The sequence below is a fragment of the Zosterops lateralis genome, assembly GCF_965231275.1.
Source record: "Zosterops lateralis genome assembly, chromosome: Z".
Taxonomy (NCBI): Eukaryota; Metazoa; Chordata; class Aves; order Passeriformes; family Zosteropidae; genus Zosterops; species Zosterops lateralis.
Window position 1 is genome coordinate 78,616,460 of NC_139800.1, and position 26,746 is coordinate 78,643,205.

At 44.3% G+C, this 26,746-nt stretch overlaps 1 protein-coding gene across 5 annotated transcripts in view; it reads right to left on the reverse strand.

Moving 5' to 3' along the window:
* PLS3 (plastin 3) overlaps positions 1–26,746 on the reverse strand; it is an 83,532-nt gene that overhangs the window by 2,608 nt on the left and 54,178 nt on the right. For 4 of the 5 annotated variants that reach the window (XM_083884597.1, XM_083884593.1, XM_083884594.1 and 1 more), the window contains 12 exons: positions 17,546–17,632; positions 10,477–10,640; positions 7,980–8,109; positions 7,416–7,548; positions 5,992–6,073; positions 5,154–5,319; positions 3,538–3,680; positions 2,073–2,168; positions 1,384–1,579; positions 637–715; positions 360–474; positions 106–239 (listed from right to left, as the gene is read on the reverse strand). In XM_083884597.1, coding sequence (XP_083740723.1) covers positions 106–239; positions 360–474; positions 637–715; positions 1,384–1,579; positions 2,073–2,168; positions 3,538–3,680; positions 5,154–5,319; positions 5,992–6,073; positions 7,416–7,548; positions 7,980–8,109; positions 10,477–10,640; positions 17,546–17,612 — 1,505 coding nt within the window. In that variant the 5' untranslated portion in view covers positions 17,613–17,632. Of the gene's footprint in view, positions 1–105; positions 240–359; positions 475–636; positions 716–1,383; positions 1,580–2,072; positions 2,169–3,537; positions 3,681–5,153; positions 5,320–5,991; positions 6,074–7,415; positions 7,549–7,979; positions 8,110–10,476; positions 10,641–17,545; positions 17,633–25,334; positions 25,414–26,746 lie in introns of those variants that run through there. The other variant, XM_083884596.1, reaches the window with a different exon arrangement.

Here is a 26,746-nt window from a genome sequence, read left to right on the forward strand (position 1 = left end):
ACCATTCTGGGTGACCTGTTCCAGGTGCTGCAACGCTCTCATGGAAGAAACTTCCCAAATTCTGTACTTCATTCACAAGTTTCACATGTTTGAGAGGGGTCCTACCTTCTCATCAACTGCCAGACCAAGGCCAGTGTCAGTGTTGGGTTTCCATCATTCAGATCTTGCCCTCCAATGCCAACCAAGGAGAATTTAGCTGGATGCTTTCCCAAGTCTACAGCATAGTTACAGTTTTCCAGCTAAACAGGACAAGAGTTTAAACAGAAAAATCATTCACAAACACACTCACTTGACTGGAAGCCTCAAACAAAAAAACTTTAGCGTCCATGGCTTCCCTTAAAGTCTTTTGACATGTTTACCTTCTTCATATTTGCTCCAAGTTTAGGGTACGGCGGCTTGTTAACTTTATTCCAGTCAACAGGAACTTTGATCTTTTCATATAACTGTAGTATTACCAGTGCATCTTGGAGATCACTAAAGTGGAAAACATGGATTATGTCTAATGTTTCGAGATTTGAGTGCATTCTGATTTTGTCACACTATGAATAATTACTGTTCTTTACAGGTTGTTGCAATTTCAACAACAACCCTAAAAAGAAAAAGAAAAGCTGGCTCTCCCAAGAGCCTAAAGCTTACCCATAGAGGTGATTTACGTGGGGGTTCACACCAAGGGAGTTCATCCAGTTGCGGAAGGTCCGTTCCTCGCGAGTCTCTCCTACATGACAAGGAAACAGGTTCACTGCAAATTCTGCAAGTTCAAAGCTAGGCAGGGATTTCCACCTTGCAAGGCAGGGAGCTTTGAGCAGCAGAGCTCACCAGGAGGTTTTAAGCAGAGAAACAGTACTTTTTTTCTACTATAATTTTTTTTCAGAGGAAGAGGGCAACTCTGCTAACCCTATCTAATCCCTCCTATCTAATCTTGGATGTCATTTTGATTTCCAAAGGCTTCAGAAGAGCCTTTTGCACTTTCTGTAAGAAAAAGGAGCAGGAATGTCTTTCACATAGGTGTTAGATAACTGCTGTCACAGCCCAGTCCCAATTGTGACAACAATTAGCTCTCCCACAAACATCTCACTGCATTTCTGAGGTTTTCCTGCCCATCACAGGAAATGGCAAAACCAAATTCCCTGGCACAGTGAGTGACAGGCTGCTGGCAATGTGCCTACAGGTTCAGGCTCCACAACAGGGTCAGAGCAGCTGAACAGACTGCCAAGTGCCCTTCTCATCTGCCCCAAATGAGTAAACAACCCCTGCAGCACTAAAGCCTCAAATCATAGGTGTTACTCCAACAGAGATACCTGTGCAGGGCACAGCCTTCCGTGACACAGCTGTTTACTTCAGATAGTCCCCTCCTGCTAATATTGTGACTGACATGTCCCTCACCTTCCAAAAGGGTCCAGTCGATGTCCTGGTTTTCAGGCTTGGTGAGTGCTGGGTACTTGTTGAACAGGTTGGCAACGAAGGCCAGGTTCAGTTTGGGATTGCCACTGACCACATCAGCCGGCGTGACGAACTGCCGGCAGCCCAGCCGATCCGCCTGCTGCAGCATGTACTCTGCCCTCCGCAAGTCATCCTTCTCCTGACAAGGGTGGAAAGGACAAGAGCTGTCACTGGGCTGCAAAGCAGATGGGAAGCTCCTGGCCACTATGGGGAGCAATGCCACAAGTCCACATTTGGCATCGGTCACTAACTGAGCAAAGGTATGAGGCGCGCACACACCAACCCCTGCTGCTGTGCCACTGTCATGGATTGTCTGGATATTTTTCTGATCTTCTTTCTTCCAAGCTCACATGCTGCCAAATCTTAATGCTTTTGGAACTTGGTGGTTCAAAAGAAGTCAATACACTCCCAAATGGAGCAAGCCCACAAAGGATTTCTCAATCATCTCTGTTAATTGGAGGGTAATGACCATTCTGGCATATGAGCACACATCTGAGGTGTGCACATGGATACTGACACTGTACACGCTCTAGAAATTAAGATACCAGGTTACCCTGATGTCATGGGGCAATGATAGGGTACAGATAGTTCATGATTCTACAGGATGAGGACACAACAGCCTGAATACTTACGTTGAAACCAGACATGTTAATATCAATCTGAGGCTCTCCTTCTTTCTGCCCTTTGGGTGCAATTTGATTGAGGAGGTGGAAATAGGCTCTGGAATCCTGAAATGGATGAAAAAGAAAATTCAGCTCTCCTGCACAGCAGTGAATACACCATAACAATTCATTTCAAGCTCATTTTTAACAAGTCACCGTGCATAATTGGCTTATGTACCTTTACTGAATTGCCAAAATCTGTGAGCTTAAAAGAGAGCACAATGGTAGAAATCCAGGCAGCAGGAAAGGAAACAAAAGGAAAAGGTTAGAAATATTTGAGATGACAATCATGCAGTTTGACTGTTTGAAAGCTACCTTTGCTAGGAGCTCTGGTGTCACAGCCACCTCTGCAGTGGCTGGAGGAGGCAATGACTCCATGCTGCTCACACTCATGGCCCCCAGATGTCCCAAGCCAGCCCCAACCTCTAAGCAAGGCAGCCATTCCTACTGCCAGAGCAGTGATGAAAATGGCTCAGTGAAGACAAATTCCAAGCAAAAAGCTGATTGTAAGCTGGCTGAATGTTTGCTTCTGTGCCTGCGAGTTAGCTAGAACAGCTTAGAGAAGAGAGGCCAGCGATGGTCACAAACCAGGAGGAGCCAACAGCTGTAGTGATTATTGATGAACTATAAGTCCTTTTAGTCCTCAGCACTAAGGAAGACCTCAGCATAGCATGGCAGCCTAGGGGAGGCACCAGGGAAGCCAAGAGCTACCAGCAACACTGTAATTTTGAAGTTGGAAAAAAATGACCATGTACACATGCATACAACAGGTCAGATCTGTGCTCCCCATAAACCTCAGTTATATACATATTCTTTTCTATCTCAATCTCCTTTCTCCTCCTTGAAACTGCTGGCCATGTGAATAAGTTTCACAAAACTGCTGAGACCAGTGTCCAGATGCCACACACTGACCTAGAGTCACCATCCTCCATTTCTCACTTGTGCCTCCACTCATATGTAAAAAGCAGCTTTAAGAGTCCCCACTCCCATTCCTACTAAACACAGAAAAAGAGGTCTTGTTTCCCTTCCTCTCTCCAGCCACATTTCATCCACATTTTAGATGAAATGTCATCACCTGCCAAGAGTAAGTGGAAGCCTCACTCCCCGGGGAAGCATTTTCCCCCACTGTTTTTGCCAAAATATGGATTAAGGGCATTTGAAAATATGTAAGTGATACCAGTTTCAGAGTTGATTAAAACAACAGCAGCACTGGAGGAAACAGACAGTTCAACACAGGGCTCATCTTCATGGCAAGAGAGAACAGCACTGCAGGACCTCAAATATAATATCCAAACCCCCCCTAGTAAGACCACTTAGTAAATTGGAGTCAAGAAATGTCCTGTCTGAGGATAAAAGACCTCATTTACAGGCAAACACATCCCTGTCCAGCTCCCCGTCTTTTCCCAGGTATTGCAAATCAAGAGAGCTTTGTTACCTTGATATCTGAGCTGAAGTTACTGATTTTGTGCCAGCCTGCGTTTTCCAGGTGGAAGTTGGCCCATCTTAGGAGCAGCTCTTCTGGGGATAGCTTCATAAGGTCCTCCAGATTTTCACCGTCACGAAGTAAGGCAGCCAGTGCTAAAGAAAAACGATTGTGAGGGAAGAGTCAAATTCTGCACGCCAGAATTCGAGCTGCAGCAAGATTGCAGGGTGTGGATGCTGAATCTGAGAAATCAGCCAGCAGCACAGTGTCTGTGGGAAACTAAGTCACAGATTCTTATACTGGCCTGAGATATTGTGGCCTGAGAAATTGGAAGGAGGAACTTAAACAGTCCTTGGAGAAAGCAGAACAATCCTTGCAGGTGTCGTTTGTCTCCCTGTTGTTTACTTGCAAGAAATGATTGAGGGGTGTTGTTACTAACTGTCCAGTGATGGTGATATGTTGGTTTGCTGACCAGTGAAGTTTTACTCCATCAGAACTATCTATAAGAGAAGATTTCAAAGAGTGAAGATCACTCTCACTTGCTAATGAGCCTGAGAGTCTGTGTGTCATTTTCTACCACTGTTCCTAATCATAGTGACATCAGGGGGGGTACAATACCAACTACTGATTATATCAAAATATTCCAGGTATTAGCAGAGTTTTCCTGAGTTGGTTGTTACACAGAGAGGAGTATAAATGACCTAGAAAAATGTGTGCAAAAAAGTATTTTCCCTTTACTTGTATAACAAAATTCTCTGGACTTCATGTGCAGTCTTTTAAGCTGATGACAGGAAGTTAAATGCAAATGCAGCTCTATCTCAATGAAAAAAGCTTCCAAGCAGCTTCATAAGCACCATTAAAAAAACCCAGAGGAGCCAAGATAAGCACCCTTTCAGCTAGCCAGTGCTTCCTTTGCCATGAATTTTCAATCTAAGCCAAACAATGTCAACATTTTATGATGGGGAAGCTTAAATAAAAGACACTGAAGGCCCCTCCATCCATCTGGATGCTCTGATAGCACATGCAGGAATATCAGAGCTCTTCAGATGATTTGAAAAGTTTAAAATTTATAGGCTATCATGCAGGACCAAGTGAGCACAGGGAGAGATCCGCAGCATCAGTCTCTCACCACCAAGAACAAAGCAAAACCTTGAGTTGCACCACTGACAATAGCAGGATTTTAGAACCAAATAACTACCACAAAGCTGAAGCCCTCCTTTAAATTTTTTTTTTTTGAAAAAGATATGCAGTTGTCTTTAATCCTAAAAGGATCCAAGCAGCTTTTGTCACATCCCAACACCATTAGGAACCTGCAGCTGGAGCAGCCTAGGGCCTCACCAAGCAATGTGATCATGCACTGCCAGGCTCAAGCCAAGCTGCCCCTTGACTAACTGGTGTTTTCAGCCAGCTCTCCAAGGCTGATACATCACCAGGATGGCACAACCCTGCTGCAGGAACCTGCAAAACAGCCACAAAGAGCCTGGAGAACACTCAGCTTGGCCACGTGCCCTGATGATCCTTTCTCCAGCAGAGAGGAGGGAGGGAAGAGGCAGTGGGAAGGCTGGGGCTGACAGTACAAGCAATGCTGTGTCCATGCTTTAGAAGTAACCACTCAGAATTTGATTTACCTTCATTTCTGCTGAGCTCGATGTCGGCGAACAAGCCGATCTTAATGATCTGCCAGAGCAGCCCCAGGACCAGGTGGGGTTTCCCTTCCCTCAAGTCCTCTGCACCAATATTGACAACATGACACCCGATGGCAGATGCAGAATTCAAGGCCAGGTTCAGGTTCTCCTGCAAACAGCAAAGCCCAGTCAGACACAGGCCAGGGAGATGCTGCTTTCCCTTTCATCCAGCACCAGCAGAGTGGAGGCCTCCCCTTTGTCCTTGCTCCAACAGCAGCAGCTCAGAGGAAACACTCCCAGCCACTCTTCAGCTGAAGTTTTAAGGGAGCTGTGGTGGCAGCAGGCTGAATCAATAAGAACTGAACTAGGCACCAGGGTTTAATTTCAGCCTCTGGTATTTAGTTTCAGCCTCTGAGTTAGTTGCGTCTAGTGGCACCAACAAGAATAAGGATAGAGAAGTGCTAATTTGCACACACAAACACACACACACACAGAGACACCCTCACAAAAACAACCTGCCCTAGTATGAAATGATTCATAGCCAACACCAATAACCACATTGTTTAAAAAAGACAGTGCTGTACGTAATCACCACAGCAACATCATGTGTGCACAACTTTTCAGCCACTTTACCCATTTTGTCATTAATTCAGCATTTCTGAACCATGCCCATAGAACTGTCAATTATGCATGGTACAAAACTGCATTTAATAATTAAACAGAAGCTATAAAACTTGCCCCTTTCCAACATTCCACAATAATGCCTTGAGCCACCATGGTATATTCATTAATTCCATCTTAATATGAATTTCAGAAAATAAAATACAGAAATGCTTTATACCTGAATTATGAATGGTGTGAGTTTCTTCTTATTAATTGCTCTTTCATCAATTGTGTCAGGAACAGAAAGGTTGATCATTTTGCTGTTAGGAGAAAAACCAATGACATTTGAACAACATTTAGTATTGAATCTAAACAAAACCCAGTGCACTGTGACAATATTCACCAGAGCACATTTCCTTTAGCCTGCTTGGTTTTGTGTAGGTTTTTGGTTTGGTGTTTTTTTCCCCATAAAAATCAAGACTGCATAAATCAGAAGTTAATATTTACATTATCAAGAATGTATTTGTAACTAATAGCTAAGCCTGAAACTTAAAACATGTTCCCAGCCACTACTGATCTCAACTGCTGGAGCAAAAAGAGCACATGAATTATTCACAGTGCAGTCCCTGAACTAGTGAAGACTCGTTGCTCTGCTGACATCCACTGCACATTCTAGTAAGAAGACAAACTTCCTCCTATTGTAAATGTTTACTACTGCTGGCAAGAAAACCTGCCCCAAAAAAGAACAAACACTTGGAGAGCTCAGGGGGGAGCATGTGAGCACAATGAATTTTTAATCAACACAAAATATGGCAAATTTAAACTTTATATTATTAACTACTTCCTACTCAGTCCAGACTTTGCCTAAAGCCATTAATTACTTGAAACTTGGGAAATAAATAAACTAAAAATATGCATCACAAGCTAAAGTTAAAAAATAAAAGGAATTAAAGAGAACAGGTAACTCATTTAAACCTACTTTGTGTATTGATACAGAGCTGCTGAAATTCCAGCTTGATCCAGTTCTCCACTATATTAATTCATTTACAATAAAACAAAATAACCTAACCCATAAAGCCAGCAGAAAAACTCATATACAGAAGGTTGCTGGTATTTAGCAGCCCTGGGTGCCTTCTGTTCTCAGCATGTAACAGAATAAGTCACTTAATTTACTTAGTGAAGTTATTAAAAAGAACAAGAAGATTCCCAGAAAATCCATTTTTGGGTTAATGCATAATAAGGTCACTCACATTCCCAGAGAGGACATTGTCTGCCTAAACACCCAAGAGAACGGATTATTTATCTATCACATGTGCTCTCCTCAACCCCAGTGCCAGGCTGTTTGCACCAGGACAACTCCTGCTCCCACAAAGCACCTTCTGCCCCCTCAGCAAACTCAGTCCCAAACCCAAACAAAAGCACTGGATGAAAACTTCAGCTGACACCAAAGTTGAGACATCACACAATGACAATGCAAGCCTGAGAGACTGAGGCTCTTTTTATGTGTGCAAAACGTTATGCACACACACCAGTCACAAAAACAACTTAAAACAGGATGAGAATTCCCCTAACTACAGTTTTGCAAAGTTATTTTGCTGATTTTCAATTCTTTTTTTTTTTTTTTTTTTCTTTTCTTTTTTTAATTCAGGAATCATGACTTACCACAGCACAATCCCATCTCCCACAGCATTGAACAGGTCATCTGTATTTGGGTTCATTGGAATAACGTGCCTACAGTCGAGATCGCTTTCCAGGGCTTTGTTTATCCAGTTTACAAAGGCATATTTCTCTTCCTCTAAGATAACCAACAGTAAATTTAATACAGGTTATTTTCATTACAAAGACTTTCCCAAAAGAAGCAGAGTACAATTGCCCAGGGAAATAACAGCCCCACTATCATTACTACACATTTTATGAGTCACACATAGTTTAAAGAAAGAAGACTCTCACTTACAACTAGCAGAACATTCCTGTTATTTACTTGTTACTTAACAACTTTACCATACTCAAGTGTGACACTTCATCAGCAAACACAGTTAACAAAGCAAATAAGAACACATTTAACTTATACACTGTCAAATTTGCAGCATATAAATTCTGTCCTGATGTGACATCACTCAGCTCTCAGAGAACTAGAGCACAGTACACGGCATGGTGGTAGGAATGGGGTGGTTTTGGCACAGGACCTCCAAAAACCCAAGAGGAGAGTGGGAAGCCGAGTGGTACCTGAGTAGGAGTGCTGGGTGCCCTCACTGGAGAGCTCTGAGGTGCCCCCAATGGCACAGATTCCTTCCTTCCTGTTAATGGCTCTTCGGAAGGTTTTAGCGATATCGCTGCTCTTCACCTCTTGGAAAATCTGCAATTTAAAGTTCTCTGTTATACAAGAAAAAAATCACCTTCATAAAACAAAAAAAGGGGCCACAGAAGGGACTGTTTCTTCTCAGCTTTAAAGCAAAACTTCACAGTAAAATCAGCAAATGTGAAGGGCCCAGCAGGGGCGTGGTGGTATTAAATCTGACACGAGACAGTGGGCAGAGAGTCACCCCACTGTCCCAAACACACATTGCAAGTGCCTATTGAAACAGAAGCATTAGGCATGAAGTACCTTGCATATACTTACCTTTACAAGTAGATTTCAAGAGACCACAAGAAAAAAAAAACATGAAACCTTTGCAGTCTGAGCACAGGTAACACATGCAGCACATCCTGCAGGGCCAAACTTTAGAAAGCTGTGGTGCAATTTTAACCTTTCTGCATAAGCCAGATGCTTGTGAGACTGTGACTTTAGTTCACACAAAAGACTTCTGTCCACAACCCAAGAAACAATTCTCTTTAAGCATATAACAGTCAAATCTGCAATAAAGTGTAACAATGAGTGCTTCAGGTAAAGAGTCCCCCTTCCCCAACAACAGGCGTTGGAAAATTGGAAAAACACCCCCTTGTTGGAGGGGAGAAGAGATGCTTTAGCACAGGAAGACTGCACAAGCCATTTGAATGCTACTGTTAGTTGCCTCGAGGCCCTATAGAACTGAGCAGCTCTTAATAAAAAAGATTCAGTGGCTGGAAAGCCTACTGTAAGTCCCTCAAAACTGAACTAAATTAGTTTCAACCAAGCTGAAAACACAAATGAAATGTGTACAGTTCTCTAAACACCACCCAGAAAAAGAGAGTGACATAGCACTGTAAAGAAGTACAACAGTGTGCTTCTGCTAAAAGGAGAGGACACCAGGCTGCAGAGGTGTCACCACAGGGCCAGGCTGCTGGTTGTCACACCTTACCTCCCCTGTCCCTGAAACACAGGGAAGCTGGTTAGTCAAGATGATGATAAAGTGCTGTTAAATCATCTTCTGATGGCATGCACAGACTGATCAGGTAAAGCTGACTGAAGATCTGAGAGCCCAGAAAATTGGGGGTTTTCTGGTTGGTTGGCTTTAACCACAGGGATTTTGTTTAAGATCTATTTATTTTAAAAATACCTGGGTTTACTACTGGTATTGCATATCTTCTTGAGAATATGTGCTCTCATACTGAGACCACTGTGTCACTTGGTCCCAATGTAAAGTCAGTCCACATTATTCTTTGTACCACAAGCTCCAGCAAAAACGCTCAGAACAAGAGTTCAGTTTGTGAAAATCATGCAGCTAAGCATTGCTGCTAGTGTACACCTCAGCTGCCCTAAGACATTTTGTCTTTACTCAATGATTGGTACCTTTAAATGTGACAGAAGAGATTTATTTCTTCCTTCCTAGTGCAAAGTTAAGAGTTATGGACCAGATCAAACCAACAGCTGAAACATGCACCCAGCATGCAAGTGCTTACAAACTGCAAACTCCAACTTACTAGTCGACTCCGAACTCAAAAAGTTCAGAGGGTCTGAAAACAATTAAGGAACAGAAAGTAAAGGTAAATTAAGAGATATCAAGAAAACTAACTGACATGAAAACAGCTCCCTCAATGTACTGCACGTGCTTTAATTACTCCTTTAGCGTTCAGTCATCAGAGCATCAAAAGGATGAAGAACATACATCAAACCATTATCTCAGAAGTTTTGTGCTTTTGTAAAAACCAATAAATTTTCAAATTCTGACCTATTTCTACTAAAAAAGATTGATCCTCCAACTTGTTCTATCACCTTACTCCTGCTCTTCCCTTTCAAGGCAAGAGATTTGAATTTTTCTGGATCAGCATCCAACACAAATCCAAGCATGTCTCAAAATGCCCTTTCAGCTCTTCAGCAAATATGTGTAGTCCCATTAAACAGAGAAAGAAAACTATACTGATACTTGGAGAAAACAAACATTCATCTGTGTGCCTGGAAAAACTGAATAGCTTCCAGTAAATACTGTAAGCTTGGATCATTGCAAGTCTTTTTTTCCAGTTGTCACCTCATGTGGAAACAGTATTTTGGCCTCCAATGATGCCATCATATAGGAAAACCACATGGATTCTTTTTGGTTGTTTTTTGTTCAAAAACCAACCAATATTTCTCCTCTGTCCAAATCTAAAGGCTGTCAAAAACAGCACAGAAGACTGATCATACACAGATACCTGTACAAAGAACTGATTTTTACATGTCTAGTCCTCAGAATTGATCAGTTTGTCAAAAGAAAATTAGGATGAGGGTAAGTGGCTGAGAAGTGAGGTTCAATCTCTTTTATGGTCTTTCTTAGCTGTGTCTAAAAGGGTCCCCTCAGGGTGCTGGCAATTCAGAAACATCACTTACATAGACGAACTCTTCAAAACTAATCTTCCCATCTTTATTCTTGTCGCCATCGATCATGAGCTTCTGGATGATCTCTCTCACTTTGTACCCAGGGAGGGGCAGGCTGGCCTCCTTGAACAGCTCATGCAACTCGTAGTCACAGATGAACCCATTGCTGTTGAGGTCTGAGGAAGAGAAGAGGCAGCAGAAGGTTTTAGAAATGTGCCTGTACCTGACAGAACTGACCCCCAACAGAGGGACAAAAAATGACACCTCCCCCATGTCCAAGAGCTTTATGGAGAGCAACCTGCACACTGGGGACCTGCTGAAACCATGCAGGACATGGGCACACAGCAGGATGGCCACACCAAAAATATCAAGGAGTACATTTGGTTCAAAGGAACCAAAGGCACACAGTAAATACACACAGCACATGCTCAGAGAACATCCCAAGCACAAGTCATGGGAACCCTGCAGCTCTGGGCAGCAGCAGCTTTGAAGCAAGACTGACCACAATGACTCTGGGCACATGTGACAAGTCTGGTGTTAAAGTTTCACAACAGAACATCTGTATTTTCATTTAAAAAATCTCCAAAACGTCTCTTTTTACGTCTAAATACCACAAGGCCCTTGCATGTTAAAAATAGATGGTAATGAAACGCAGCACCTCTTATTTTCTGAACTAAAAACACCAAGTCAGCTCTGCAGTTTCATTTTTATCATGTTGTCAATTACATTATCCATTTACCACCAACAGCAAATTGCAACCAGGTATTTTATTGCTACCCAAGAATGCCCTGCAAGGACATTTGCTTTCACAGTCTATCACCAAGCCACAGCAGCACTGTATGTTTGGTGACATAGTGTCATCTACTAGGCTGAGGAAGAAAACAAGAATCTAGTGTGACACTGGAGCTTTGCACATAACAGATCCCCAAAATCTTTGGGGACATCATCACATCTACTGACCACACATGGCAAATCCAGCAGCCCCAGACATTCTTCAGGCAAGTGAGGTTTTCCTGCCACTATAGACAGGCAGGGGTTGGGTGCCTCCTTCCCCAGGCTAACCAGGATGAGCAGAGCAGAGTTGGGTTCACAAGGAGGCAGAGCATTGGAAGTAGTTGTACAGCCCAGACTCACTCCTCAAGACATAAGTATGGCCCTCCAGCCCCATCTTTGGAGAGGCAGGGATTCAGGACATGTTGTGCTGTTACTGCCTCAGTAATAGGATGCTAAAATCCCTTTGCTGTAGGCAAGTGCTACAGACAGCCCAGGGAAGTTAATTTTGTGCCTGAAGAGCTGCACCAGCACCAGAATTTGGTTTTCTTCAAGAGGGAATCTCACTACAGCCACTGGGGTCAGGTATTTCTGCTTAAAGGGAGACGCTTTCAAGAATAAAGAAAACAATCAGGATAGCTCTGAGGTCCAGGGTTTTTTGTTGGTTTTTTTTGTTGTTTTTTTTTTTTTTTACCAAATTGTGGATGTCAATTTACTTTTAATGAGGATTCTGTGGTTTTTAGGTTTTGTTTCACAGCAATGTTCCAGAAAGCAGCACGTTTGCATCACCACTCCAATCGTCCTCATTTTCCAGATCCATATGGGAATATGGGATTTTAAAATTGTTTTTATCAGTTGGCAAGACAGTGAAACTTTGCTCAGTGGCAAATGTGTGAAGTAACCAGAGCAAATCTGTACTCCCTCCTACACCCTAAATTCTGTGTCTCAGACTAAGAAAGTGCATCAGTTCCTGTGGATTAATAAATACATTGAATACTTCATGAAAAGACAGTGTTTACAATAGTACTGAGGAAATAAAGTGTTTTGGGGCAATGATTAATGATACCAATATGCTGCTGTCTGGCCCTCAATTTTAAAATTTTATTCTGAAATAATACAGGCTTACAAAGGCAAGATTTATTAACAGTCCAGCCTGAGATGTCATGAGCAAACTATTTCCCCTCTAGATAAATCACAGGTTCTTCTATTACAGTATTTTTATTACTGACTCTTAACTTTACAATATGCATCTTTTCCCCTCCTTACAGCCAGTGAGGAAAATAAGTCAAGAAGGGATTTCCTAATCTCCAGGGCCTATGAACCTAAAACTTTGCTTTCACCCTCAGCCTGCAGGCAATTCCCTTGTTTTTGCCTGTGCCTGACTGAACCAACCACAATCCCTCAGCACACTGCCAAATTAAGCAGATAAATCCAAAAACATCTGTTCATCACATCTTCCTATCAATCCACCACCTAAGTTATACATCTACCCAAATGTTAGAGTAGATGTAAGTAGCAGGAGAAGAACAGAGAAAAATAAGACTTCAAAGTATATATTGTATCCTTGATACAATCCTATATATTGGATCCAATATTGATTTAGATTTGGTAAAGGTTTTCCTCTTGACATGTCTCGGTTAAGCATTCAGAAGTGTTTCTGATTCAGGCTTGCATGTGCTACGTCTGAGCCTATTCAGATGTGAAAGGGATAAAACCTTATAAGGTATTTCATGAGGCAGAAGCCTCTTGGGTGAGACATCAGGAAATTGAGCTGCAAAGTCTGCAACTCCAATAAGGGACACATGGATAAAAGGATGCTGAAGCCTATTTAAAGCTTGGTTCTACATATGAAGCTCTGCGGGGCAGGTATGATGAATTTACTCCAAGCTGGTCAATATCTGCCCAATTTGATGGTTTCATTCACTCCTGCAAATCAGCATCTTCCCAGTCCTCCAGGTGTGTTTAGGTCAAAGAAGATTTACCTTCGCTTGCTTAAAAAAAAAAAAGAAAAACAAAAAAAACCAAACCAACAACAACAACAAAAACTTAAAAATAGGAGCTCTGCCATATGAAAGGCTGCATTGGGCTCAGACAAACAGCACAAAATCAAGCGTGAAGGACACACCTTAACTCAATCAAAACCTTTGAATCTCAGGACTCGGGACCTAAGCTCTTGCAACTCTTAACAATATCCCAAATACCCACTTGTATAAGAATTACTCCTCCATAGTATTCTAGGGTACAAAATTAATCACCTATTTACTTCACAGAGTAAAAGGGCATCTAGGTGCCAGACACTTGGGAGTGGGTATTACAGATAAATCAGGTCTGTTAGTTTAGCTCTAAGACCACACACCAAGTTACTGGTTTTGCACTGAAGATGCTCTCATTTCAAGTTTTAGCTTCTTGGCCACAGAAGACCAGATTTGAGTGCTAAAGCCTGCTGGTTTTACCATAAAGTAGTGCTGGCCTGTGGTTCTGGCTTGGTAGCAGTCAAGTAGTGATTGACTACGAGATGGAAAATGGACCTGTTCTTAACATATCAACAAGCCTGACATGACAAATAGGCCTGAGACCCCCTATCCCACAGGGCAGCTGCTTCCCTTCCTGCTGTCTCTGTTCCCCTTCTGACATCAGATGTACAAAGAAGCAGCTTTAAAAAAAAAGAAAAAAGGGCAAAATCTCCACCTCTGCAGTACCAGCCAGTTCCAAAATGACTTCCAGCATCACTACAGGCCCATCATATGGATGTCCTGCAACACGTCCTGACTTCAGACAGAACTCTAACAATATCTGAGATGGTATTCAGCAGCTGAAGAGAGCTGTCAAAATAGAAGCGATCCCAAACGAAATCGCTCGGCGGCCTGCCCGGAATTACTAATGGAAGAAAGAGAAATCGTTTTAACAGACGAGCGTACAGCCTGGATTCATTATAGTCTGCCTGATGGAAAGGAAACTACAGCACATCTGAAGTTTCCTATTTCTACTGAAAGATGCATGCACGCCAGCACGCTGAACCTGGGAAAGGTCACGGCAGCCCAGCACTGGCCCCTGCCATACGCAGGTGGCGCAGCAAAGCCGCAATGAATCCCAAAAGCTGCTTCAAGCTCTGGCTCAGCTTCCTCCCGAGGACAAGTACTTAAAATAGCTTAAATAACAGGATGCAAGAGGGGAAAGTAACCCACACGTTTTCCTTTTAAGGACATATGCTCAGCAGGACGCACTAGCAGGATCACAGATCCCTATTTGCCCCCAAGCCAATGTTTTGGAGCATTGTTTTACCACCTTGCAGCGCTGAACAAAGTGTTCAGCTGAGTTATGATTTCTGAGTGCTTCATGTTTCCAGAAGATGCTTATCTCTGCTTATCTTAGAAGGAGGGAGAATGAAGACAAATAAACTGAGGAAGTTTGAGGATTTTGTTCTGCCACGCCTCCCCTCTGAAGTGCCCCTGTTTGGTCACACAAACAGGCACCTGTTCCACAGAACAAACTCAGAGATCCAATGAGATCTGGAGCAACCTGCTCTTCTCCCACTAACCTGTGGGTCACTCAAAGCCTAGACATTTCCAACGCCCCACTAACTACTGTTTCCAAACATTACAAAGCTTTTTTCCCCCCCCCTACTGCTCTTTACCACTTGGATCACTTCCAAGACAAATAACTGCCTATAGGATGGTGGGAGCTGCTTGTCTGTGCTAAAGCTGGTTTTAGTGCTGACCTCAAACAGTGGTTTCTCACCTGTGGATTGTTTTAATAAGCAGCAGGATGTCTATGGGATTCATGCCTTTTGCTGCCTCTCAGAGAACATCAGCTCCATGGGAGAGAGGAAACACCTCCAAGTGGCATGGAAGGCAAGTGGTGACAGAGCACATTGTAACACACCTCACTGCCTTCCAGCACCCCCAAATGTCCCAATCCAGTCCAGCTGTAGACAGAAAAGCTGGCCAAACACACACCTTTAGAGCCCCATCAACCTACCCATCCAGAGCAGCAACTTTCCCCCAGCAGGTCTCATGGAAGCCCAACCAGCCATGCACTGGAGCAGGGCACATCTTGGTGAGCAGAAATCACTCCATGAAATGTTTCCTCCTCCCTGCATCTTGACATCCTAGAAGCCAATGAACCAGCTGAGTTTTGCTATAACCATGCTTCTCAGCTGCATTCCAAACCTTCCAGATAGCTGGGAGATGAAAAACAGGCTTCGTTTTACATAGCAGTCTTAGTCCAACTTCTGTTCACATTCACTCAAGATCCTGTTAGAAGTTCACAGTGAAAGCCAGTGACCCAGCCAGTGACCAGTTCAATATCCCAGGGCAAATACAGCTCCTTTAGGCAAGAATAAAGGGAATGAGAGCATTAAAGGCACTCCTGACAGGTGTGTCCCACATGCTTGCGGGCTCCACCATGCCTAAAGCACACAAAATGAGGCAGTTGAAAAGACCTAGCAGATCCTATCTCATTTGTGGGTATGTCTAGGGTAATTAGCACATTTCTCATTAATATTTAAGTTCCGACACTGCCTTTATAATTTAAAACCAAACAGGGACCCACATCCTGAGCAAGGTGAGCTGGCTTCCTACAACAAACCAGGATTTGACTTGGTTTCCTCATGCTTCCAACCTAATCTTGATTATTTCCACCACATTAATGACAAAAAGCCACCACATTCCAGAGAGGTTAATAATTTTAAATGTATCCAAGGACAGAACAGGCTGTCTACATCCCAGCCCTATTGAGATCTGCACTAAGAGGCACATAAGACAAACACTCTGCTTCCTCCCAAGGAAAATCTCCCTCTGTGGCAGCCCTTTTACCTGCTGCAAAAGTCTTGAGAAAAGCAATAAAGGAGGGTGAACTCCTTAAAATGCAGCTTGCTTCAAGTTCCAACAGGGGATACTGCTCCATGAGAATCAGTTGCCTCTGAAATTCACATTTCTCTCTGCAGACTGGAAATTCTGAGCAAGTGAGAGTTTTCACAGCCACCCTGCCTTAGAGGCTGCTAACACCCGATAGAGATAAGAGGCAACTATGATTTTGTATATATAACCACTGCTCAGTGATGCCCATGTCCAGTTAGAAAAACAAAATACTGGCTCTCACCACTAGTGCAACTTGATCCTGGCCAGTGCCAGTCCCGGGTGTGGCTCCCCAGCTGCACACACTGACCTCAGTCCCCAGGGCTGCGCTCCAGCGCCCATCCCACCCCTCCCTGCTGGTTCTCTGATCCTTCAGTGAAGCCATATCAAGAAACTAAACCAACAGAAAACAACTTTTTTTCCCATTATGTCAGTGTTTTGCCCATTTCAGCTTCCTGAAGCAGCCTGCCAGAAGCGACTGTGATGCCAGCAGAGGGGGAAAGTTGGGAGGCACACGGAGCAGTCCCTTGAGGAAGCTGTGCAGCCGCTGGAGCACGGCAGGCTGAGGGAGGCCAGCAAAGACGAAGCCACCAGAGGGCAATGGAGGTGTGCTCAGCACAGGGCACTGATCTCACTCTCTACAGTCTCCTGAAAGGGGGCTGTATTCAGGTGGGGTTGGTCTCTTTCTCCAGGCAACAATGACAGAATGAGAGGACACAGTCTCAAGCTGCATCAAGGGAAATATAGGTTGGATATTAGGAAAGAGTTTTTCATGGAAAGAATAGTGAAGTACTGGAATGGTCTGCCCAGGGAGGTGGTAGAGTCACCATCACTGGATGGGTTTAAAAAAATACTAGATGTGACACTCAGTCCCAGGGTTTAGTTGAGCTGTTGTAGCAGGGGCTGGACTCAATGATCTTGGAGGTCTCTTCCAACCTAGTGATTCTGTGATCACCACAAGTCACTCCATGACAGCCAGGTAAACAAATTTGGTTTTGTTTACAAGCCCCAAAATGCACCTGCACAAGCCAGAAATGCAGCACCTACAGTCACCATGCACATGACTCAACCAATCTGCCAAACCAACACCATCAGAACCAAGCACTGTGCAAGCCCTGAAGTGCTGCCAAGGCCAGAGCAATGCAATACCTGTTTGGATAGTTCTTCTGCCATGAGGAAGCAACAAAGCCCATCTTGGAGCAAGAGCACAAGGCTGTCTGCCAGTGCTCCCTGGTAGCCAGACTGTCCATGTCCCTGCCTTTGTGCTCCTTGGCCAAAGTGACAAGCCAGAAGCAACAAAGCTGCCAAGGGACTCCTTGGCACAGAGACAATCACAAGAGCAGCAGAATGCCCACATCCTGCTGGCAGTGCTGCTCATCACAGGGGTGTGACAAATCCAATTCAAACGTGCAGCAGACAGGAGAGAGGTGCCCTCCTCCTAAGGTGTGACTTACCAACTTTAGCAAATGCCTCCTTGAGTTCCTCCAGCTCATCTTTGGAGATTTGCATTGTGTTGGCCATCTCATGTATTTAAGGAGTACCTAAAGAGAGAAAAAGAGTTCTGTGTGAAACCAGGCTGTATTCAACAACATGCAGTTTCAAACAGCAGCATAGCAACAATCAATACCAGTGTCACCACAGTTCCCAGAACCACGTTTATCTTTCCACTAAGAAAACAGATGTGTCAAACTCAGAGATGGGAAACACACTCTTTAACAAGTCAAAAAAGCCCATTAGCCTTGTTAATATTTAGCTCTGTGTATTATTTTATGACTATGCTGTTCCACACATGTTAAGGTACCTGCTGTCAGTGTATTCTGTAGGTCAGAACTCACATCTCCAGAGATTTCCCACAACTTTGAACAGAATCAGAACCCAAAGTTAAACTATTAATGGAGAGCACATAGCTACCAAACCCAAATAAAAGATTCTGAACAGTATGTGAAGAGGGTCTTTTGGCACAAAGTAATATATCTGGTACTGTTTGCAAAAAGGAAATAGCTTTAAAAAAGAATAGCTCTTCTGCAAGAAAGCTGTTTGAATCAACACCTGCTTGTTTCCCCAGAGTCAGACTCCCAAAAAACTGCATGGAACAGGCTGTTTGCATGGCCACTGTCTCCCTGAATGGCAGAAGCACCATGAGCAAGTACAGAACAGCAGGCATGAGAAACAGTGAAACCCCGAGTTCACAGAAACTCCACTTGGATCAGATCTGCTTGGTGTTTAAGAAACAGAGAGGATGAAGCACAGAGTTCCTCCACCCATCTGCCATCATCCTCTTTTCCAAGCACTGATTAGGTGCCACCCAGCCAGCCTGGACAGGAGGTATCACCACAGGGATGGGAATAAGTCAGACACCTACACACATCCCATCCCAGACATTCACGACAGGGCATCAGATGCCCTGGTAGCACTCTGGCTGACACAACCATGAGAGAGCAGTGATTGATGCAACAAAGAACAGAAACACAGGAACTGATAACCACATTCTAACACCACTGCTAGCTCTAGCCCAGGGTCTGTAACAGAGATTTAGGAAGGTTTGATGCGACTTCAAATGAGATTTGCATCCCAAGACTTTCCAGCCCCCACACTGTTCAATACAATCCTCAAGTTGAGAAATAAAAAGTTCCTCCTCTGCCTATGGGAACAGACACAGCTGCCTCCTCCTTTGTAAGCAAAAGGATGAGGGGTGGATTGAGGTTTACAGACTGTCAGGAGGCAGGATCCTGAACAGGCTGGCTCTGGCTCAAGCAACAAGACACTCAGTTTAAAAATGCCTGTGCTGTGATTAGCAACCCTCCTTTGTCTGAGACTCCCAGCTGCCTTCACAAGCACTCCTAAACTTAAGAACACAAGTTTGTCTGTAGCTGTAAATATTCATTTTCTGTAGCACTTCACTCAGACTGGAAAGAATGAAGTTGTTAGAGATGAGAGCAATGGGCAGGTGTGGCAGCCTGGGAAAGCAGCTCAGACAGGTGCTCACAGCAGAGGGAAATCAACAAGAAGTTGCATCACTGCAGACACATGAAGGGAAAAACTTCAGACCCCACCTCACAGCATCAGCAGGCACAACAAGATGTTGAAGAGTCAGTAAAAGTCACCAACAGCAAGACAACAAATTTCACTGGGCTCTAGCTGGAAAAATGGGGCAGGGGGAGGAATCACAGCAAAGGTGCATCAGACTGACAGACGTAAAAAATATTTTTTATAGATATAAATTTTGTTACTGTTTGACAGATTACAAGTTAGGCTATTTGACCAGGGCAATGCTACCATGCAGGTCCTTGCAAGATGCAGGAATGCTGTGTGCAGCACTGTCTTGCTTCACGTCCAGTCTGGGATCTATCTCCATACCTTGAGCAGCCCCTTCCCTGCAGCACTCCCAAGGGTGCCTCAGCCAAGCCTCAGTGCCACCAAAACCTGGCTTTTTCCAGAGGATAAAGGAGTTGCTTAACAAGAAAATCAGCTCCGAGCAAGCTTGTTGCGTGATACAGAAGATAGATTTCACAACTGGCAAAGACACTTGGGGAGTGCTACCAAGAACAGAGCCAGATTTGGCCATGCAGGCAGGTGGCATGAGCTGCCAGGAAGGGGAAGCTGAGCTACAGACTGAAAACTCAGCCAAAGCTCCCCCACAAGTTCTGCCTTCTTCCTAATTCTCATTTGCACCAATTCATTTACAAACCATGAGGATTTCCCTTTAAAAGGGATTTCCCAAAGCATCATTGTCTAGCCACTCAACTGGAATTTAATTTGCTGCTGACTATCTCTTAACATTTTTAACACCAAAAGAAGCAGCAAACACTACCATAAGCCAAGAGCTTTTAAAAAAATTTGGGGAAATATTATGCTCTGGATATGTCCTATGGTTATTTGTCTTGACTTAAAAAAAAAATATGGTTATGGGTCTTGACTTAAAAAAAAATCCTTGCAATCCCTAGACTGCGCAGCTTTGTCCATAAAACAGGTTTCCCTCTCAGTTTTTATAACATCACTTCCTCCTTCTGTTTTTCTGCTTGAGAGGAGGGAGAGAGAATTCAACAGAGAAAAAGCAGACACCTGACCTTGTCTGGGCTGTCTGTGAAGGGGAAAGGGTGTTATAACAACATAGTCTATAGAAGGGTTAGTGGGCCACAAAGTTACAAGCTCCCAAAGCAATTGTACAGAGCTTTTCTGAAATGAAGAGGTATTACACCATCATTGGGACACTGGGCTGGGGGCAGGGGAGCTTCTCTTTTTCTTGTTGTGTGGGGGGTTTTATGTTTGTTTGGTTTTAATAGCTGAGTCTAGGGCATTCAGAATCGTGTTTTTCATTCAGTTGCATTTTTAAACAAGAGGCTTTGTCCTGTGGGACATAAAAGACCCTTTTATCACACTGGCACAGGGATCACACATCAGCTGCCTCACTGGAAGCCCTGTGGGGACACCACACTGCTCATGCCTGACCATGCCACACTCACTCCTGCTGCAAGAAAGCCTCTGCCAGGGTGTGGCAGGCAGAGAAGAGCTCACATTTAAACACCCACTTTAGAGGGAAGAAGAGAGAACTGGAGAAAAGTTTCAGTCTGGTGGCTGACAGCCCATCAGTCAGTGCACAGGTGAACAATGTGTACAAGGAAGCAATCACTGATTTAGATCCCTCATCCTGCCTTCATCCCTCAGCCCACGGAAGAGCAAGGGCAGCTGTCACACATGGATGCACAAAGGCACCTACCTCCCTAGAAGAGCATGGCTGGCAGACAGTGCAGCCTGTTCCTGCCCTCTGAAGACTGCCTGTGATACAGATCAGAGCTGCTTTAGGTACATCTCAGGTTTTAGAATATCAACTCCTTCCCCAAGACAGGCTGTATAAAGTTCCTGTGCAAACAAATTTTACAGGTTCTTAACCCACCACAGTCACTGAATTTGGGTTGGTTTATTTGCAGAACTGCAACAGGGGCAGGCCAAGGAAAGCAGTCCCAGCGTGTGTTTTGACAGCTGTGAGCCACCTGGGGACAGGCCACTGCAGGGGCTGTCACGGGAGGGATGCCTCTGCTGAGGCACTCAGCACTTCCAGCACAAGTGCCAGAAGTTAACCAGGATATTTGGATGGATTAACTGCTCAGACAGCAACTTAAAAATGCTCAAGCACAGAGAAAAATCTTCTCAAGTCACTTTCCCAGGAGGGGAAGCCCTGGAAGCTGCATCCTACACAGAGGATTGGTAGAAAACTGATGAAGGGGGGATATTCAGACATTTGTACATCTTGAAAGTTGGCAGATTAGTTCCAATTTGAAAGCACATAACAACCAAATATTTCCTGACAGCCACTTGAGCACTTCCAACAGAAACAGAGCTGGAATTTGCTGCTGATCCAAATGGAAGAATTTACTTTTTTAGCAGCTTTTTATTACTCTGAAAACCGAGTGCTTCATCCCTTCCAGGCCTTCCTTACTTTAACATCTCTACAACGATTGATTAACAGTATCAACTTGTTTACTCAAACACGCCAATGCATAGACACATTAAAGCGTCAACAAGTGTCAAAAATATATTAGTATCTTAAATCAGTATTTCCACCTGATGAAAAAAAATTTTAAAAAAAATTTAAAAATTAAAAAAAAATCCAACACAACAAGTGAGCCAGACCTAGTCTGGAGCAGTGACTCACCCCGTTTGTATTCCCTGTTTCTGAGGAACCTGTGGTTTTGCTCTCTTTTCATGACAAAAGCTCCTGATGTCAGAAGGCAAGTCAGTCAGTATTAGCTAATTAAAAACACTCAAACCCCACGTACCTGTGACCACTGACCCAGCACATATCTTTCAGAATAAGCAATGGGACAGCCAGGCACTCTGTCCCCTCACAAACCACAGCAAGTGCCAGAGCCCTGGGGCTTGGGCACTGAAGCAGCTACCTGGCCAATTTGTAGGAAACCTGGTGATTCAGCTGACACAGGATCCATCCCTCAAGCTTCCTGTGGGTCACCTAATCCTCCTTTTCCTCCCTGTTCTGCAGGTAGGGCTGGTCCCTGCCAAGAGCAGCATCAGAGTGGGGTGGCTGTGTGCACTCCCCTCTTCACCCTCCCCAGCCCCTTCTGAAAGCAGCCTGCAGCATTGTGACCATCCCAAAAGGGCTCTGCAAACTCCAGAGCAGCCACCCTCAGGACAGTGAGGGAAGAGTCACCGGCAAAGGATACAAGCATAAGTTTTATTTGCATCCCTTTCCAGGTGACTGGAAGCTGCAGAGGATGCTGCAGTGATCTCCTGACACTGCAGGAACCTTCCTCCACGGCCACAGGCCTGGGCTCATCCTGCTTTTGGAAATGTTTGCAGGCAGGAGAGGGCACAGATACACCCACTCCCATCTCCATCACCAGCTCTGAAGGCTGCTTTTACTGGTCCAGTCCAAGCAAAGCCTTCAGGGTTTTACAGACAACAGCCCCAACCTGACAGTGACAGGAGGACTTCATGGTGCCCAGACTTGGTCTGATGAGTCCTCTGAGGTAAGCAGTTTCCAATGCTTTGGAGGGAGAGACAGGAAAGCTGAGGAATTGATGGCCTGCAAATGAAAACCTATCATAAAATCCATCCTCTCCTGCTCATAATCAGTTTGTGTGCTCATCAAATGCTCACCACCACAGTGTTTTGCTCATCAAATTCCTGCAAGACAGCACCCGCACCTTGCATGTGGTTATTAGCAAACACCAAGCTCATGGAAGCACATAAACTTTTTAATTGGCAATTACCTTCCAGACAGCCACTGGTCAGAGGTGCTGGCTGAAACCAGACCTTCACCACACTCTGGTGACAGATGTCATATCCTGGTAAGAGCAGTGATTAGGAGATGCTATCCCATCCAGAGGGGCCCCACCATGGTGGTGTCTAACCCCTTACCTTCAGCATGATGATGCAGGTTCTGAAATCAATTTGGTGTTGCTCTTTGCACAATTGTGGTTCTTGTGCTCACAAACACTGTGGTGTTCCTATCCACTCAGGGAGCTGTTTCCTCTGCCTCAGGAAGAAAGGGGCACACAATGCTTTGAGCAGGCATTGCTTTGTGGTGCCAGATTTGGCTGAGTAGCTGCATCTCTCATCTGTGGATCTCCCCTTCAGTAAAGTTTTCCCAGCCCCAAATACACCAGGCTCAACAGCAGTGAATCTACAGCTCTGCTGTCAGGTCTGCAATGCTTTAACTATTGAACACCACTGTACTCTTAACACCTGCAAAGCCATTACCCAAATCTAGCTTTATTTCACTCTTAAGGCAGCTTTTCTTGGCTATGCAAAACACCAAAATAACTCAACAGGCCAAGACCAACTACATAAATTCAATTTTAATTCTGAATTACTTTAACCCTTGCCAGGCTATTTGAATTGACCACCTTACACCACCCAGCCCTCCAGCTTCCTGAAACTACTGCCTTTACACACAGTACACCTGTGTAGCCCACCAGCTGCACCACAGGAAAAGGACACAGGACTACAGAGAGGGATTCCCACTGCACAGGCACCTTTCAGGTCACATCATCCCAGTTCCACACTGAGATTACCTCCAGCTGCTATTTGTGAAGCACCTCTAAAAGAGCAGAAGTCCCACCAGCAGGTTTTGCTTTATATTCTTTCAGACTCCTGAAACTGTCATACTGGGAGAGGCAAGTTCCCTGCTATGCTTATGTTCACCTGGGAGTGGACTGTGAAACTTTGCTCCAGTTGTTGCACAACTCACCACTGCTGCAGGGGAAAAATCTGCCAAATCCATCAGGAGCAGACACACATGTTGGTGTTAGTCACTGCTCTGAGCTTGCCAGAGGTTCTCTCTGGATTTGGAGGCATGTCTCAATGGGGTATCCACCTCTGGACAAGTATGTTCCTCCAGCAAATCCAGGTTAGAAGATCAATTTCCCCTAGCTAGACCTGCATAGAGGGATGCCAGGTATTTTTCTGAGCAGCACTTGGGTAGATGCCCAGCAGGGATCTGGGCTGCAGAGAGGCATGGCCACTCCAACAGTACAGGGACAAATGCAGCAAATCACTGTTCCTGTGCTTTCTGCCCACACTTTAACCACTATCCCAGTGTCCATTGACAGCCTGATCCTTCCCTTTGGCATGCTAGTCAAAGTGTTTTCTCTCTTTTCATGACAGAACCAGATTCACTAGCTTCAATCATCTTAAATCCTTAGTAAAAGCAACTGCTGACCCATCAGCCAATTTACATGCCTTTGACAGCCCTGCACAGCCAGGGAAGCTCTCTGGGGTGTGGTCAGACCTGGATAATGATCAGCATGATCAGAACCCTGACACAGAACTGAACTGCAGCCAGCACCCAGAGAACACCCAAAATCAGCATCAAACTTGCTCACAGCATCAAACAGGAATCAGCCCCTTCATAAAAGCCCAGGAGAGCCATGTCCTCCACCCACAGCAGCATCCAGAACACTGAAAGCTGGAGATATGAACAGAAATTCACAGGGATTCAAGTACACTAATCACTCTGTCTCACAGATAGAGAAAACAGACAGAGAGCAAGCAGCTGAGAATGCTTGGCCATGTGATACCAAATTGCCCAGAGGCTGGAGGGAAGCACAAGTCAGAAGAACACAAATGCTTCCACTCCAATTGCCCATGGAAAGGAAAAAATAAAGCTTCCCCAGCCCTCAATGAAATTTCCCCAACACATCCCTGTCCTCTGAGCAGAGCTGCCTCTGATGCACATTAAGGGGTAAGATGCAATCCTGGAGCAGAGTGATGGATGCTTGGTTACTCTCATCTACCAGAAGAAGGCTGAACAGAAACATAAAACTGCTTTGGGATTCAAATGGAAAGGAGAAGCACTAAAAGCTTTCTACAGACCTTACAGACTCTTTGAAGGCTCCTGTCATGCAAGACCAGGGGCAAGTGGATTGGATGGATGGTGACAGAAGAGACCAACTGCACTCACACGCCCCCATCATGCTGCAGGCTCACAGCTACAGCACACAGACCTCGCCCAAAATCCATTACACAAATCTACAGAGTACTTATAATCTACAGGGCACAGTAGAAAACAGATAACATACTGCTCAAGGCATCTATGAATCAATCTTTAAAAGCCTCTTCAACAAATACTCCCATTAAGTGTTGCATTTTGACACACCTCCAGTTTTAGAAGAGCAGCTACTTCAGGGTTAGAGAACATTTGAAATCACAACCCACTAGATTGGTTTAACTAACTTTTGAAATAGTTTGTTTATGTCAGTGGAAACAGAACAATATTTTCATTACCTAGCTAGTACGACGTGGAACAGGTGATCCTTTCAAGATGTCTCAGGAAAGGAAGAGCTGAACACTCATCTACCTGGAATTTGCAAAAGCAAATAACATTCAGAGATTATTTAAACTTAAGTGCAAGAAGGTAAAAGAGAGGGGGGCTGAGGTCAGGTGTCAGCTAATGGACTGAAACTCAGAAGGCTTCATTTAAATTCCTGGCTCAGGCACAGAAAAGTCATGTAAGCCTCTCAGGAAATTCTTACGTTGATAGTAATTCTTATTCTTGAGTAGTTCCCTAAAAAAAGAGCAGCATTAACACTTCCTTCTGCTTATTCTGTACCTTAACCATAAATGTCTTCAAGAAAGGACCCATCTCTTACCATCCATTGCAAAAACTCAGCATCTCTCATTTTATGAGGGGACTCTCAGAGGAATAGGGTGAAAGACAGTGGGTTCCCTGCCAGCATAAGCAAGGAGGAATGAGGGTCACAAGGCTGAATCACTGAAATTTTCTTCCCCAGAAGTGATTGGGACCTGCTTGCTGAGACCTGCAAGAGGTTACTCTCAACATACTTTAAGCATAAGTCTCTTGATTTCCTACTACTCAGCCCCAAAGGAGCCCAGTCCCTTACAAGGTGGGCTGAGCCTGCATCCTGGTTCAGGAGCAGCTGGATAAAGCCCTGCAAAGCCCATGCAGCCCAGAACACTCTCCATCCCCCCAGTATCTCCAGCCCTGCTCTCAGGTAGCACCTTTGGCAGGCAAAGGGACTGATATCCAGTGTGCCACGATAAAGCAAGAGGCATTACTCAGTCTGTTAAACTTCCTCCCCCCCGCCCAGGTGGGGGAATCAACCAGATCCCTAAATTAAATCACAGTACAGTCATTGCTTATTCAACACCAGCAAACAAGCTCCTGCAAGCCAAACACCCTGCATGACGGTGCTGATCCCTGGCAAGCTGGACAATAGGGAGTTTCAGCTATTAATTTTGGGAGGGTGGGCTCTGTGCAACCTTTAGAAGGTACAGCTGTGGTCAAGCAATTTGCAAACTGCTTTATCAGTTTGAAGGTAAACAGAACTGTCTGGAAAGAGCACAGCCAAGGCTGAAATTCTGGCTGCCCAGATGATAAACATTCAGAGAAATGTGTCAATTAATGTTTTCTTAAATAAGAAACAAAACACTAGAAACTACAAACCATACCCTAAGTGTTGTGATTATGTTTCTAAAGTGTCTTAAACCCCATTTCAGTAACGGATCTCCAATTAGAAAAATCTTCTCATAAAAGAAAAACCATTTTCCATCCTTCCCCTCTGTCTGTAATCTTGTTTAGAAAGCACTTGGGAAAAAGGGAAAGAAGTCAAATTAATTTGTTTCAGAGCAAGAAAGCAATATTGGGCTGCAATAAATCAGTGTCACTGCATAGCTGT